Source organism: Xyrauchen texanus, chromosome 3 (genome assembly GCF_025860055.1).
Source record: "Xyrauchen texanus isolate HMW12.3.18 chromosome 3, RBS_HiC_50CHRs, whole genome shotgun sequence".
Lineage (NCBI taxonomy): Eukaryota > Metazoa > Chordata > Actinopteri > Cypriniformes > Catostomidae > Xyrauchen > Xyrauchen texanus.
In genome coordinates, this window is record NC_068278.1 from 56,146,807 (window position 1) to 56,163,988 (window position 17,182).

Sequence of the window (17,182 nt, forward strand, 5' to 3'; positions counted from 1 at the left end):
TGCAGTGGAAAATTGCCATTCGTTTTACTGCAGAAACCATAGTATCACCATGGTATTTTGTAGTACCTCAAAATTAAACATGATTACTTTATGAACACCATATTACTGTAGTAACGCCATGGTGAATTGCATATAAATTGTGGAGTCCGCCAAAAAACATTATTACTACCATATTACTATAGAAAATCCATGGTTAATTTACCCTGATCAAACCTTACCATGACCAAATCACTGACAGGAAATCAACCTTTCTGGAAGACTGCCTCTTTATTATTCTAAGTAGTATAAAAGGAAATTTTAAAAGTTGAGATGGGAAAATTTGTGACAAAAAGCGGAATTGATCCTGGGTCTTCCGCACAAAATCACATCCACACCGCCGTTACACACCACGCCTTTAATCTTTGTGTTTCCACCAGACTATTGGAGTGCAAAAAGCGGTGTTGTGTGGCAGGGGCTTGTGACAAGGAGGTGGGCGTGGCCAGGCCTTGAGGACGCACGCCCGGCGCAGAATTGTCTGGGAGGAGGATAAAGATGAGCCGGAGGTGCCAGTACGGGAGAGAGAGAGACACACGCGTCCGCTGTGTGTGTGCTATGCGTTTATGTTTGTTTAAGATCAGTTATGTAATGAAAATTATTTTGACTGTTCTGCCGGTTCCCGCCACCTCCTTGCCCGTCCTGTGAACCTGTGAGTCTTGACGGCCCGGCCACGCCCTCCTCCTCGTCACAGTACTATTTACACCTAGTCACTCCATAATTAAGTGTGTTTTTGACCAGGTTCTTGCTTTTTAAAATCATTTTCTGTCTTCTGTTCGGTTTGAAGTTGTGCAGCACAGGGTCATGCTAGTTTAGAAATGTTTAATTTAACTTTTATTTTTAACTTCAAATTGTTCTTTAGTTTCTTTTATTTCCATTTAAAGCCGCTTATAAACGTCAGTTTATACTCTTGTTTTAGCACAGCATTTGATTGACAGGTGAGGGATGGTGGTTCGCTGCTGCTGGGACGGACACAGGACAGATTAGTTTTTACACCTCAAATGCGATCTGGTCACATGCGTTTTTGACCACATTTGTATGCATTTTTTGTGATCCAATTACAATTACAAAACCTTTTAAACACCGTTTAGACCTGTATTTAGCACTGACCACATGTGAACGGATCACCCGTAATGCAACTTTATCCCAGGTGGAAATGGGGTCATAGTTATAGTGGCATTTACATGTTTAATAAAAGTTTTTACATTTCATAATATGCTGTATATCAAAGAAGAGTTTGTTTTGGAGTCTTGAAGATGTATTTGTAAGATTCATAACACATCTGTACAGGATTGTGGTGAGTTAATAAAACAATAACGAATGCTATAGTCTCAAATTTATTTACAGTGCCTCATATAACAGACAGTTAAGCGCACATGAAAGCATGTGTCTTCCATCCATGCTCTGACAGCGTATGTTTCTGTTTATGTAAGATAATTGTATTAAAGAGGTGGTCATGAGATAATTGAAGAGCACTTGAGTGGTTCATGTTTGAAAGTGAATTGCAGTATAAACTCCAGAGCAGTTCAGCAGGAGATCTCGTGTTTTGCAGCCCCGATCTACTGTCAGGCTGGGATTTCAGAGTTATCTTTAATTCTGTTTGAATTAGCCCAGCCACTCCTGCCTTCAATTTCGGATTGTTTCTGTAGTGCAATGCTAAGTTCACAGGTCGAATTCCCAAGGAACACATACATTAAATGCACTTCACATCACTTCGGAGAACAGTGTCTGCCAAATACACAAATGTACGTAAATGTTTGTAGGAATGGCATTTTCCAGTAAACTTGAACATTTATCCTGTTGCAGCTTTAAGTTGTCTATTGTAGAAAACGTAGTAGGGCTGTAATAAATTCTCATTCCCTTTGATCTCTGTCATGCTGTCTTGTTGGATAACCTCTTTTTGTTTCCCAAAGCTTTCACAGTGAAATTTTACCCAAGTTCAAAAGTGTAGCCTACGTATGTCTTCTTCTGGTGACTTTTACAGTATTTGATTTGTATTTCACTATTTACAGAAGTTTTAGCCTTGACAATATTGCTATTTTAACTTAGTATCTCATTACTCTGACTTTTTAAGGTGCTATTTTGTCAATCAATTTGTGACATTCATTGTATAATTGAAAAGTTGTCAATCAGATAATAATAGAATTTAAATGTGAAGTATGGCATTTTATTGCCTCTTGAAGATTTTACAAAGACTTTAGTAGAAAAGCACAAGCAACTTTTATCCAAAGCGACTTACAGTGCACTTATTACAGGGACAATCCCCCCGGAGCATCCTGGAGCTAAGTGCCTTGCTCAAGGATACAATGGTGGCGGCTGTGGGGATCTAACCAGCAACCTTCTGATTACCAGTTATGTGCATTAGACCACTACGCCACCACCACTCCGTGCTTGTGTCGACTTAACCTAAAAATTTCAATTCCAAATAAAACAAAATTATATGAAATGCAGTGTTTATACAGTATTTATGTGTGTTTATATACTGTATATATCATGTATTACTATACTGTACATTATAGACACACATGCACATATAAAGTGACCTGGGCAAAGTGGCATATCTTTTACATAAATAAAATGTTGAACTGATTTAATTTAATAAGTAACTATTTAAAACTTGATTTAAAAGTAGTAATAATTTATGCAGTTCCTGGTACACTTCACCTTTAATAATGACTCTTATGATAAATGCACTGCAAGGCAGATGTTATATTATCTGCATTAATATATATGTTGATGGATTCTCCTCTTCATATATTTCATAAATGACAACTAAGCTACTAAGTTGAAATCATGTCTTACTGTGTCCTATTAACGAGGTACTGACTGACTTACAATTTCGACAAAACAAAAGAAAGAGAGAAATATTTGGATCTTGTACTTGTGGATTCTGTTTGTATCGGTATGTGATTTTTACACGTGTTTTTATTGTTTTTCAGCTGATTGATGGAGGGAAGGCTGCTAAAGCGGGCATCGCTGTTGGAGATCTTGTTCTGTCCATCGGTGGCATCAACACTGATGGTATGAACCATCTGGAGGCTCAGAACAAGATCAAATCCTGCGTAGGGAACCTTAATCTCACCTTACAGAAGTAAGAACATCTACAGTATACACTGCTTTAGTAATGGGCCATCTCAGTGACCCACTGCTATCAAATTACACAAGCTCTTTCACATGCTTAAGAGATGAACTCAATCCTTTTGTGTAAACACTCACGATCCCTCTCATACACAAACACACCTTGGTACATACAAGAGAGTAAAAGTTGAGCAGAACAGTGTGTCAACTATAGAGCTGCTTTTACACTAACAGGGCACATCTGCCCCATGAAAGCAACATATGGCATCTATCCACACTGGGACATGTTTATAACAGCAGAAAGGTTAGAAAGAGAAAAAAGTTGAAGCGTAAAAGTGAGAGAAAATAAAGTGTTAATGTGGTGGTGGGCGGGGCCGGGTCGTGACGCTACACACCCGGCCCCTAATCAGGCTAATCAAGCCTCTGAAAGGGATAAAGGCTGACTGGAGACTGCAGTGTGACAGAGACAGATTTCCGGGCAGCTGTCATGACACCATTGTTTTCGTTTAAGTTCTTCATTAAAATATTATATATATTGGCAAGCCTGTTCTTTCCTCCTCCTTTCCCTTAATTGCTTTACACTGGTGCCGAAATCCGGGAAGGAGGAGGAATGCACCGTAGTAAAGTCCTCGCCACTAACATCCACCCCAACGGAGCAGCCGTGGCCATCCGCTGGAGGACAGAGGAGCCCGGCCACCTGAGTGCGGACGAACGGCCACCGACCATGAAGGGAGAAGGGGCTCCTAATCCTAACCGACCGCCTGGAGCAGTCAGGGCTGCTGCCAGAGGCAGAAGAGGCCCCTACCAGCCGCTGAAACGCGGCGGGTTATGAGACCACCAACCGCGAGCGGGGAGGGGCTCATGGCCAACTGCCTGGAGCGGGAGAACCGCTGCCAGGGGTGGGGAGACCCCTTCTGTTTCCCAATACAGAACGCGGAGGGGCGTTCCATCTGCCAGGGACTGGAAGACTGCCTCCGATCCATCCGGGGAGGCATGGCTGTCGTCTGTCGGAGGGTGGAGGAGTGGCCTCTCTCTCTCTCTCTCTCCTCACTTTCTCTCCCACTGCTGCTCCTTGTTGGCCTTTCCCTCTCTTTTTTAAAATGTCTTTGTTAATTTGGCACGATCGCCGTTACGGCGTGTAGGTCCCCCACGACCCTCCCTAGGGAAAGGAGGGGGTGTACGTCATGCTGTGGGCTCCCCGGCCTGAGAGAACGAGAGAGAAATGTTACAGGGCAGAGGGTGGGCCGGGTCGTGATGCTACACAACTGGCACCTAATCAGGCTAATCAATCCTCAGAGAGGGATATTTCATTAAAATATAATTTTTTACATTAGAAGCAGATCCTTCAAGTCCTGTAACTTGCGAGGTGGAGCTGCCATGGATCAGGATTGTTGGTCCAGCACATCCAACAGATGCTCAATCGGATTGAGATCTAGGGAATTTAGGCAACACTTTGAACTATTCATCATGTTCCTTAAACTATTCCTGAACAATGTGTGCATTGCGGCAGGGTGCATTATCCTACTGAAAGATGCCACTGTCATCAGGGAATACCATTTCCATGAAGGGGCGTATCTGGTCTGCAACAATGTTTAGGTAAGTGGTATGTGTCAAATTGACGTTCACATGAATGGCCGGACCATGGGTTTCCCAGCAGAACATTGCCCAAAGCATCACATTCCCTTCACCGGCTTGTTGTCCTCCCACAGTGCATTCTTGTGCCATCACTTCCCCAGTTAAACAGCGCACACATACATAGCCATCCACATGTTGGTAGGTACTCACCACTGATGAACGGGAGCAACCCACAAGCCTTGCCGTTACAGAGATGCTCTGAGCCAGCTGTCTGACCATAACAATTTGGCACTTGTCAAAGTTGCTCAGGTCTTTACTCCTGCCCATTTCTCCTGCATTCAACACGTTGACTATGAGAACTGATTGTTTGCTTACCATCTAGTCTACCCAGAACTTGACGTGTGACCTTGTTATGAGATGATCAACATTATTTGCTTCACCTGTGAGTGGTCAAAATGTTTTGGCTCATCTGTGTATACTGTTGTTCATTAATGGTTCATGTTTGTTGATAATGCATTAAGTAAGGGATCATCTCAATGCACACATTGTTTGGGAATGGTTTAAGGAACATTATAAAGAGTTCAAGGTGTTGTCCTTTCCTCCAAATTCCCTAGATCTCAATCCAGTTGAGCATCTGTGGGATGTGCTGGACCAACTAGTCCGATCCAAGACGGCTCCACCTCGCAACTTTTTGGACTTGAAGGATCTGATGGTAATGTCTTGGTGCCAGATACCACAGGACACCTTCAGGTCGGTGCTGTATTGGCAGCATATGTAGGACCAACAGCAGTGACGTACACAGACCTTGTTTAAATAAGACACTTATTTATTATCAGACATGGTCTGTGATAACCCCATGTTTTTGACATGTGTCAGAGTAAAACCACAGTATTTTTAAAGTACCTTGGAGTACCATGACCGTATCATGAAATATGAACATGATCAATCATTCAGTACCATGGAATTAACCTGGTAACGTGGTGCATGGTGCGAAGGCGTGATGAGAATGTGCGAGCGTGAGGCGATCAACTGTGCTACGCGAATGTTACAGGGTCCTTGAATAACGTATAACATGCGATTAAGGGCAGCCGGTGGAGTCTCTGGTGCACCCCCTAGGGAGTTGGTGTCCTACACAGACTGCGTAATATGTGTAACGGGTGCCAGTTGGTAGATAGCTGTGCAGTGTGTAAACCTCACTCTCCTGACCTCAAGAGGTGCATTAGCGACTGAGACTAGAGGCTGTAGCCTTTAGCCTCCTTGTTAGAGCAACCATCTCCCACGCCGGAGACGTCGGTTCGAGTCCCGTTCGGAGCGGGGTGAGCAGGACTGGTTAGGAGCTGTGACCCGGATGGGAGTGAGGTTTAGGGGGTGAGTGTAACGGGAGCCAGCTGGTAGATAGATGTGCAGTGTGTAATCTTCACTCTCCTGACCTCAAGATGTTCACTAGCGACTGACGCTAGAGGCTGTAGCCTTTAGCCTCTTTGTTAGCGCACTCACCTCCCATGCCGGAGACGCCAGTTCGAGTCCCGTACAGAGCGGGTAGAACAGGACTGTCACAATGGTGCCGTGACCCGGATGGGAGTGAAGTTTATGGGGATGAGTGTAACGGGAGCCAGCTGGTAGATAGCTGTGCAGTGTGTAAACATCACTCTCCTGACCTCAAGAGGTGCACTAGCGACTGAGGCTAGAGGCTGTAGCCTTTAGCCTCCTTGTTAGAGCAACCATCTCCCACGCCGGAGACGTCGGTTCGAGTCCCGTTCGGAGCGGGGTGAACAGGACTGGTTAGGAGCTGTGACCCGGATGGGAGTGAGGTTTAGGGGGGTGAGTGTAACGGGAGCCAGCTGGTAGATAGCTGTGCAGTGTGTAAACATCACTCTCCTGACCTCAAGAGGTGCACTAGCGACTGAGGCTAGAGGCTGTAGCCTTTAGCCTCCTTGTTAGAGCAACCATCTCCCACGCCGGAGACGTCGGTTCGAGTCCCGTTCGGAGCGGGTTGAACAGGACTGGTTAGGAGCTGTGACCCGGATGGGAGTGAGGTTTAGGGGGGTGAGTGTAACGGGAGCCATCTGGTAGGTAACTGTGCAGTGTGTAAACATCACTCTCCTGACCTCAAGAGGTGCACTAGCGACTGACGCTAGAGGCTGTAGCCTTTAGCCTCCTTGTTAGAGCACCCGCCACGCTAACATGTTAGCATTATAATGCTATCGTTTATGTAATTCATTGCGCTCCGTTTCTGGACATCTATCGAAGCCGGACCTTAAAGGTGGATAATATAAGTAATCCCCTCTGTTGACCTCTTGCCAATAAAGTGAAAAGAGCACACAAACAAATTATTCCAAGCTTTTTTAAACAGATATTTCGAAGTCAATCTTTCTGTAGGCAGCCGATGGAAGAAGCAGCAACTGGGATTGGAGCTCTTTGCTTTGCGAGTGGTTTCTGATCATAACATTGCTGTTTTAGATCAAACACAAATGTTGCTTTATTATTAGGATAACCATTAACTGCACACATTGTCCTGGGAATTTTAAATACATCTTACAACATTTAAAAAGCAAGAGTCTAACCACATGACACTCAAGTGTATCGGTGGCCAGCTGATAGATATGTGCAATGTGTATAAACCTCTCTCTCCTGGGGCCGGTAGCACCAGCTGTGCGTAAGTTAAAACTTAGCCTAGTTGTGGCGTAAATGGCCACTTAGTCACAATTTACGCACTACTAAATATTTGAGCGTTGCACCATTAAACTTAGGTAGGACATAACCCTACATATGAACTAAATATTTACGGAAGCCTCTGACCAGGAGTAACAGATGGAATTAAAAAGCAGACTAATATTTTATTTCCTGTTTTGCGTGACAGGCATCAATAATTTCGACATACATTATGATGTTGACATTTACACTCATTTACATTTACGAGAGAGAAACAAAACGTTCTTTTAAGCCTCTCTTCAGCATGAAACCGATCTATCGGTGCAGTTTTCAGGATGCGTCGTCCGGTGTCATGTTTCAACACATTCAAATTATATATATATATAAAGGATATTAAAACAAATAAATGTCTATTTTTCCAGCCTGATGTATTAGTAATTTTTTATCACCCCTCATTTATTTTGGGGTATACTAATTCTTGCTTTAAGAACAGGTGGTGCAACCGAATTAAGCACTGACTTAGTTACGTACTAACTGCTAAGCCCTTAGTGTGAACTTTACATCCTAACTTGAGTGTGAACTTAGGCATAGCTGGTGCAACCCTACCCTGAACTCAAGAGGTGCACTAGCGACTGATGCTAAAGGCTGTAGCCTAAATTAAAGGAATATCTCACCCCAAAATGAAAATTCTCTCATCATTTACGAGGGGTGTAACGGTTTATCATTGCACAATGAATTGAGGTTCAAAATTGAGACAATGAACGTGGAGATGGGACCCTCTATTAGCGTTTGTTCTATCCAATACACTTGACATCTGGGAATAATCAGTGGTGGCTCAGTGGTTAAGGCTCTGAGTGACTGACCAGAAGGTCAGGGGTACAAGTCCCAGCATTGCCAAGATTTTCCTTTTGGGCCCTTGAGCAAGGCCCTTGACCCTATCTGCTCCAGGGGCACCGTATAATGGCTGACCCCGCGCTCTGACCCCAGTTTAGCTGGAATATTCCAAATAAAAATATATAATTTCACTGTATATGTGCAAATGTATATTGTGTGGCAAAAATAATATAAAGGCTTCTAATACAGTTTCAAATTTGTTGCGGAATCGTTACCACCGTTCACCCCACTGGCTACGGCCCTGCATCCCACACCTACGTAACACGTGTATACAAATAGAAATCACTTCATTGGCACAAGGAGCTCTAAAATATGATTGCACAATAGCATCCATGGGTGTTGCACGTGTACCATGAGCTCGGCTGCAAGTGAAACCAGGAACGGGACAGAGAGATGAGCCTATTCAGCGTTAGGGATTGAATGTCCATTGAAGCGTGAGACTGATCTGCTCTGACAGCGCGAGACAAAATGAAAGTTTACAGAGGTTTAGTGAGAGTGTCATATTAATCTACTAGATATAATGCTGAATATTATGTATAATAATGCTCTGGGGGAATATAGTCCTATGATTTGATTTCATCAGTACATTATTAATGTTAAACTGGATAAGCATGGACTTCCATTAAATATGTATTTTAAAATGTAATCAGAGACAATACTATTTTAAAAAATTTACAATTTTAATTTAAAATATTTTAAATGTTTGTAAGCAGCATATATTTAACATAATTCTGTATTTTTAGTAAGCAGAATTATTGGCTAATATTTCCATTTGGTGTCACCATTGCCTTATTCTGGGCTGTTTTAGTCCCAGTACATCTCTGATGGATCATTTAGCACTTTTAATAACAGTAATTTTAGCTACATTTTTAAGGAAACAAACTGTTTCACATATGTCAATAATGTAATGATAATAATAATAATAATAATAATAATAATAATAATATCAAAAGTTCACTCTTAACTTTTCTTCATTCAGGCTTAGTTTAAAATAAAGAATCGTGAACTGAACCGAATCGTGAGATGAGAGAACCGTTTTTTACTCACCATCATGCCACCCCATACAATCCAAGTCAACAGGGTCCAAAATTTTGAAGCTCAAAAAAGCACATAAAGGCAGCTTAAACATAATCCATGAGACTCCAGTGGCTAAATCCATACCTTCAGAAATGATATGTTAGGGGTGGGTGAGAAACAGATCAGTATTTAAGGCCATTTCTGCTATACATTCTCCTCCCTGTCCAGTAGGTGGCGATAAACAAAGTGAATCGGCTAAAAACAAAAGAAGAATTCTTAGGAGAGAAGAACGCTTAGAAGGGCGGTTTAAAACGTAAAGATTGATCTGTTTCCCAACTACTCCTGTCATATCACTTCTGAAGACATGGATTAAATCACTGGAGTCATTTGGATTACTATTATGCTGTTTTTATGTGCTTTTTGCACCTTCAAAGTTCTGGCCACCACTCACTTGCATTTTATGGACCTACAGAGCTAAAATTTTCTTCCAAAAATCTTCATTTGTGTTCACCAGAACAAAGAAAGTCATAAACATCTGGGATGTCATGAGGGTGAGTAAATGAAAGAATTGTCATTTTGGAGTGAACTGTCGGTTTAACACACCAAAATAGAGAAATGTCCCACTTTAAAAGGGACTTGTGTGTGTGTGTAGAGTGTTATGTAGTTGTGAGTGTTATGAGCTCATGTGTGTGCCAGTTACTTCTGTTTGTTAAACCAAAGGAATAAGGGTTTCTTATTTTTGTGACTGTGAAAGGATGCAAGCCAAATTAGAACTTCCATTGCCTACATGAGCACCACAGCTAAACATGAGAGAACATATGACCTTATGCCTTGACACACACACACACACACACACACACACACACACACACTGACACATAATCATTTGGAACCAGTGCTGACAGAAGAACGCTCATGGATTGGTCCAGTGGAAACATGAGTGGACTGACAGAAACATGAGCAGTGTCAAAAGTGATAAATACAGGAGAGAGTAAAAATTAGTCAATTACTTCATCTCACACATATTTAAATGCCAGTTAAGCACACATGGTAAAGTAGAGAACACTCCCAGAGTGGATAGTGTGTGTGCAGAGTGTTAATTTGATATTTATTGATTCTAAACTAACCACCCTCTCTCAGTTTTACATGGGTTTGAGTATTAATAGAACTTAGCCAGCATCAGCACCACCTGAAACCAACATTACGTGCATGAGTTAAAGTTAGGGATTGCAGAATGAAACAAACAAACAGCTCTTTTTGGTTGGGGAACTCTGCGGCCCAATCATACTCAACACAAAAATGTGAATACAAACTTTCTTAAGTCACACAAGGTCACTTTCATGTATAGTTGTACGTGAGTTCTGGTTGCATTCTCAGCACTGCCACAAGGGGCAATTTCTTTTTCTATGGTCAGTTTTTTTCTTTCCGGTCAACTTCGGTCATAGTTAGATCTTACTTTGTAAACATAAACATAATAGCTAGCTGTTAAAATAATAACACATCCGGACAGGGCTCCAGACTCAAGCTGCGTTCACACTGCCAGCAACACGCAGCGATAAAACGATCTCATCTCATTCATTTTCAATGAGAGCTGACAACTTCCGGATGTGGGCGTGTCCAGCGATGCAATAAAGTTGAGAAATGTTTAACTTTATGCAAATGACGAGCGAGTTTCGGGAGCGACAGCCAATACGAGAGAAGATGGTAGAGCTCACGTGATCCTAATATTTTATTAATAATATTAATTGTAAAGAAACAGTGCCGTTTAGACTCTCCATGCACACCACTAGCGACCTAACCGCCAGCCACTGGCAACATGCAGCGACAAAGTAGCTGGCAGTGTGAATGCAGCTTAACACTTTAGAACAGTGGCACCGATGCCACCAAGTTCTAACTAAGGTGGCACCAGTACCTGATTTGGTAGCACCGGTGGTGAAATAAGATACATTTAATGATCAGAAATAATGAAAATAGTGATATTATTGTATTAGACAAATAGGTGAAATTGTAAATAATCTTGCATAAAAATGTAAATTTGACAGTGAAGCTTTGATTTTGAGTTATTAATAGTTAGTGCTAATTAATAGTTGAGCTATTAACGACATTAACGTCTAAAAAGTGAATGCCTAATTTATATAGGGATAAATTAATTTCTATAAAACAAACTATGGCATTTTTGCTTTGAAAAACAGCACACTGAAAAAGAAAACATCTAAATGTGACAAGGCGGAGGGCGGGGCCGGGTCATGATTTTACACACCCAGCCCCTTATAAGGCTTATCCGAGAGGGATAAAGGCTGACTGCGGACGGTAGTGCAACAGAGAAAGAACGTTTACGGGCAGCTGTCCGTCCTATGTGTGTGTTTGTGTCTTTTGGTTTATTTCTTAATTAAACTATTATTTATATTGTCAAGCCGGTTCTCGCCTCCTCCTTTCCATTGATCTGCTTTACACAATTAAGTCGCTCCACAAGCATAACATATGAAAATAAATAGCTTCTACTCAGAAATGTACATATTTTTGTATTCATACAATTTTTATCTTTACTTTATTTGCATTAATTAATATAATGCATTAATAAATCTTCTTTGGCTTAAAAATCCATAAAATTAAGATTTTAAGTTCTATTAACTCAAACAATCAATTGCATAACTGAGGTTGTAGCGAAAACCAGTAAGCCCTTGTGCTTGAATAATTTAAGCACATTTGTTTGGTCAAAAGGAACTTATTGGTAGCATTTAATTAGTTGTTATTGTTTTGGTAATCACAGCAGTCTGCAGTGACTATCTAGTGATTTAACCCATTGTTCATTTGTGCAGAAGAAAAACGGCATGAAACGGGTCACAAGAAAAGTTATTTATCTGGCAGTGCCCAACACTAAACAGACAATGTGTGTTTTTGTGTGCATATGGGCCTTTTAGTGCTAATGGATGCCATTTGAGTTTTATTGGAGAGCCATGTTGATGCCAAACTCAGCTTTACCTGCGGTTATGGTGGAGAGATTTGGAGTTTTTACGAGTTTTGTGTTGATTCTCATAGATTACTTCAGATTACACAGAGAAAGAGTGACTCCATGCTAATTAAAAGCACATGTAGTGAATTATTTTATTGTTTTCGTCTTGTTTGTGTTCCTGTTGAAGGTCAGTTTCGAAGATCTCACAGTAATCTCACTTGCCATCAGATGACCTCAGAGAGGCTTAAATCAGATGTCATATCAATGCATGTGCTTCTGTTCTAGTGCATTCTTTCATGCATGTGTACTTGTTTTAAAGGGGCATGGTTTGATTTCTCCAAAGGAATTTTACGAGAAACATCTGAGACATCATAAATATATCATTTTAGTTTTAATCTGAAGTCCACTTATACTGTTAGTCAAGGTTGCATTCTCATCATTTTGTTTTTCATTATCATTTTCCACCCTCTCTCTGACCCTTAGACTTGAACATATAGCTGAAGTCTGTATATTAATTTTTTTTTTACAGGTGTCATGATATGAGGAATGCCATGGTAACTGTTGTAACCTCCGTTCCCTGATGGAGGGAACAAGACATAGTGTCCAATGTAGTGACACAAGGGTGTCTTTCTTGAGAGCCCCACGTACCGCTGAACTTGAGAAAAGGCCAATGAGAAATTGGCAGACAAAATTTGCATGTCCCGCCACCAGACATACGGCTATAAAGGGAAGCGGATGTGCATCTGTCAGTCAGGTTTTTGCACTGAGGAGCCGAGAATAAGGTACAGCCGTTTACAGTGGTAGGTCTAGTGTCTTAGCAAGGGGGGCACAACAGCTCTTTCCCTCCATCAGGGAACAGAGGTTACAACAGTAATCATGATGTTCCCCTTCTGTCACTCACTTGATGTTGTGTCGAATGTATTGATGCAAGGGGTCCCATTTAAAACCGCCATGCACTAGACCGTGTTACGTGAACTGCTGACACAGGTGCAAGGAAGCTACTGCATGCTAGAAGCAACTGTATTGGCTGCATGTAACCCTCCCCAATACCCCCAGAAAAAGGTGTCATATACAGAGCTTAGGTTCCCAGCACTCCTAAGGGGGGAACAGGCGACATGACTATCATGGGAGCAAGCCGGCCAGCCGCGGCCTTTTCTCTCTCTATGTTTCTTGTCATAGAGAATAAAGCTTAAATCATAACGCTATGAAATGCATCAGGGAAGGTGATCTTTTCCATTCCTATTCTTTCAGGGGTTATTGGGTGTTATCTGCAGCTGCTCTGCAGATGCCTGCTAGGGAGGTGCCATTGGCCAGTACCCATGAGGATGCCACACTTCTCGAACCCGCAAGGGGGCAGGCATGGCCTGGGTCTGGAAGGCCAAGGAAATGGCTTCGACAACCCAGTGAGCTAACCTCAGTTTGGAGACGGCGTTTCCTTTCTACTGTCCACCAAAGCAGACAAGAGCTGCTCAGAACATCTGGAGCTCTGCGTGCAGTCCAAATAGATATGCAAAGCACGTACTGAACACAGCAACGAAAAGGCTGGGTCTGCCTCCTCCCAGGGCAGCGCTTGCAGGTTCATGACCTGGTCCCTGAAGGGGACCGAACTCCAGGCAAGTGTCGCTGACAGAGAACTCTTGCAGGTCCCCAAACCTCTTGATGGAAGCTAGCGCTATCAGGAGGGCCGTCTTCAAAGAATAGCCTTGATCGCAACTGAGTCAAGCGGATCGAAGGGGGGTCTCTGAAGGCCAGAGAGGACCACTGAGAGATCCCAGGAGGGGAACAGGCTTGGCCGGGGAGGATTCAGCCTAATAAGGAACCTAAGAAACCTTATAATCAAGTCGTGCTTACCCAAGGACATGCCATCCACTGCATTGTGGTGGGCCGCGATACACCTTCAAGGTGGACGGGGACAGCCTCCCCTCCAACCTCTCTTGCAGGAATGAAAGCACTGACCGAACTGCGGGTCTTCAGACCGGGAAGAACACCAACACCATAAAGCTGCCTGGTAGAGGGAGCTCTGGCTTGTTTGCTTGTGTCTATGACCTCAGGTGGTAGGTCACTCATATATTCCGCGTCCTGTCCAGGGCCAGACGTGGAGGTTACAGAGGTCTGGGTGAGGATGCCAGAAGGTGCCCCGTCCCCGGGAAAGAAGGTCCTTCCTCAGGGGAATTTGCTGTCCCCAAAGTCCGAGTGGGCCAGTAAGGAGCCACTAAGGTGACATGTTCCTCGTCCTCCCTGACCTTGCACAGCACCAGTGCAAGAAGGCTCACATGTGTAATTGCGCAGCCCCCTGGGCCAACTGTGTGCCAGCGTGTCTGTCTCAAGAAGGGCCTTTGTTAGAGAGTACCAGAGCGGGCAGTGGGAATTGTCCTCGGAGGAAAAGAGATCTACCTCTGCCATGCCAAACCTCCCCCAAATCAGCTGGAACACCTGGGGGAGTAGCCTCCACTCTCCGCTGAGCGAGACCTTTCGCGACAGCGCATCCGCTGTTGTGTTGAGATTGCCCGGGAGATGAATGGCATGCAGCGACCTGAGTCGGGAGGAGATGGCGGGTGAGTTGTGAATTGAATCTCTTAGCTGACTCTGATGGTCATGGTCAACCAGTGCAACGGGTTGGACAGCGAAAGCCACACGTCCAAGCTCCGTGCGAGGGGCACTAAGGGGACGATCGTTTTTGACATACCGGGTGGGGCTTCGCAGCGGGGGGCAGCAGGTAATAACGCGTCGGGAGGCAAAAGCACATACCGAGGCTTGGGTGCTGAGAAAAGACTCAAAGCACTTACCTTGCTCCACGCACCCGGCAGGGGGCAGGTTAGAGACTGAGGAGGAGATCCTGTGAAGACTCGTCGGCGCCGGCCCGCCGGGGATGGGCAATCGCAGGTCCGGAGGTGAAGTAACTGCGTTTTTTTGGTGCCGGGGTGCCGTGAGCCCGAAGGGGGTGCGGCAATTGAAAATATGGAAAATAATTTTCCTCCCAGCCCTCCCGGAAGGAGTGGTCTTGATACCGGCTCCAGAGCGAATGTCTGACTCCCTGGGTCTTCTGTCTGAGGAGTGCTGAGAATGGGGCTGTGAGCTGGGCCCAGGTTGAGGCGGAGCTGCCTGGCGCTTGGGAGAAGCTGCAGGGGGACACCCTGGGGGCACAGACCATGCTGGGGCAGCGCTGCGGCATGATGTGCGAGATCGCTTCCATCTGCCTCTTTACCACAGAAGACTGATGGCCTTCATCGCTGGCTGCACCGGCTGCTCCGGCCTTAATCCTGTAGGAAGAAGGCGCTGTGTGGGGGGTGGTTGAAGTGGCTTTCCCTCATAAGGTAGAAAGCCACAATCGCAGTGTTGCCATGGCTATGTTCTTGCAATGAAAAAATAAACTATTCATAAATGCTGCCTCCGTGTAATCACAGCCCAGAAACGCAAGGCTGCGCTTATGACCGTCAGGAGCAGAGAGAAAACAGCCGCATCCAGGAACTACACAGAGGCAGAAAGACATCTTTAAAAAGACGTGTCCTGAAAAGAATGCTCAATGCCTGCTGTATATTGCTCTTTTGTGAATAAAAATACTCTCTTTTAGGGGAGAAAATACTTCTCTTTTAGAGGTATTGCAATGCTCTGATAGAGGTGAGACTCAGCTTGCTGCGGCACAACCACTCGGCTCCGAAGAAAAAATCTGACTGACAGATGCACGCCCCCTTCCCTTTTATAACGTATGTCCGAGGGCGGGACATGCAAATTCTGTCTGGCCTTTTCTCGAGTTCAGAGGTATGCAAGGCTCTCAAGAAAGACCCCTCGTGTCACTACATTCAACATCGATTGAGAGACAGAAGGGGAATACAATTTTACTTGATCTTTTGACATTTAAGAGATCATTGTACTATAAAATAATCAGAACTCAAAACTTCCTCTTCACTGCAAAGAGAGACATTTTTTAAACCAGTTTGCCAAAACGACTCGTTCTCTATTCCTCCACATTGTGATGTCACACTGTGGTAGACATTTGCATCTGACTGCCTCCACAGCACCACATCAATGCCTATTTTACCTTTAATCACTTCCGTAGCCCTGTCCAGTAGGGGTGAGCAGTGAGATGGAAAGTAGAGAGAGCAGGTCAATCAAGAGCAGAGAGCCAATCATAACAGTGGGCGTGTACTGTCAAGTCTTAAAGGAGAAGCAGTACCGAAGCTGAGTGTTACTGACAGAGGGTCTGAATGAGAGTGGAAAATTATCATGTTTTACAAATATATGGCTGTTTTGTCTGCAAAAAGCATTTCTAATATTATAAGTGAACTTTAAGGAACAAATTCGAAATAATAAAAAAGCATGTCATTACCCCTTTAAATTGCTTTCTTCTATCCAAGCTTAATCTGCAGTGGTAACTATAAGTAAGCCATTTGTTGGCTGATTTCTCTACAAAGTGTAAACACTGTATAATGCTTATGCTTTTTTCATATTAGACATCTTTGGTCACTAATCAGGGCGGGCCAAGTTGTTGAATACCGAATTGGGGTTAAAATGTAAATGTGGGCGGTAGTACGTTAATGAGCTCGTTGTTGCATCATAATCATAAAGAGGCTTTTTTTTTGCAGCTTGTTCAGAAGTCATTGGATGTCAATGAGCTAAAGATGCATTTATATCCCCTGAAAAGTTTTGATTGAATTTTTTGTAGTTTTTTTTGCCCTTTCTCAACAGCTTGACAGAATTTATGTAAATTAAGCTAAATCCTAACAGCAAATCTTGTATTATTTTGTTTTATGAAAAGCTGTTTTTCCGAGTCTCGATTGTGTTTTCTTGATTGTGTGTTCAGTATGTGTTTTTTCTGTATCTTTTTATTTGTGCATATATGGTTTGTTTTTGCCAAGTTATGGGGCGTTGACTTATTACCACGTCCAAACAACTGGTTCTAAATTCTTAAAAATACACACAAGTGCCAAATTTTAATCAGAGCACAAATCAAACCAGACCAGAACTGTTTAGGGCGATTTT

The 17,182-nt window shown here is 43.3% G+C and overlaps 1 protein-coding gene across 4 annotated transcripts in view; it reads left to right on the top strand.

The window, feature by feature from the left end:
* Positions 1-17,182, top strand: part of LOC127622155 (PDZ and LIM domain protein 5-like) — an 81,568-nt gene that overhangs the window by 22,904 nt on the left and 41,482 nt on the right. For all 4 annotated transcript variants that reach the window (XM_052096135.1, XM_052096126.1, XM_052096143.1 and 1 more), the window contains exon 3: positions 2,973-3,124. In XM_052096135.1, the coding sequence (XP_051952095.1) occupies positions 2,973-3,124 (152 nt within the window). The remainder of the gene's footprint in view (positions 1-2,972; positions 3,125-17,182) is intronic.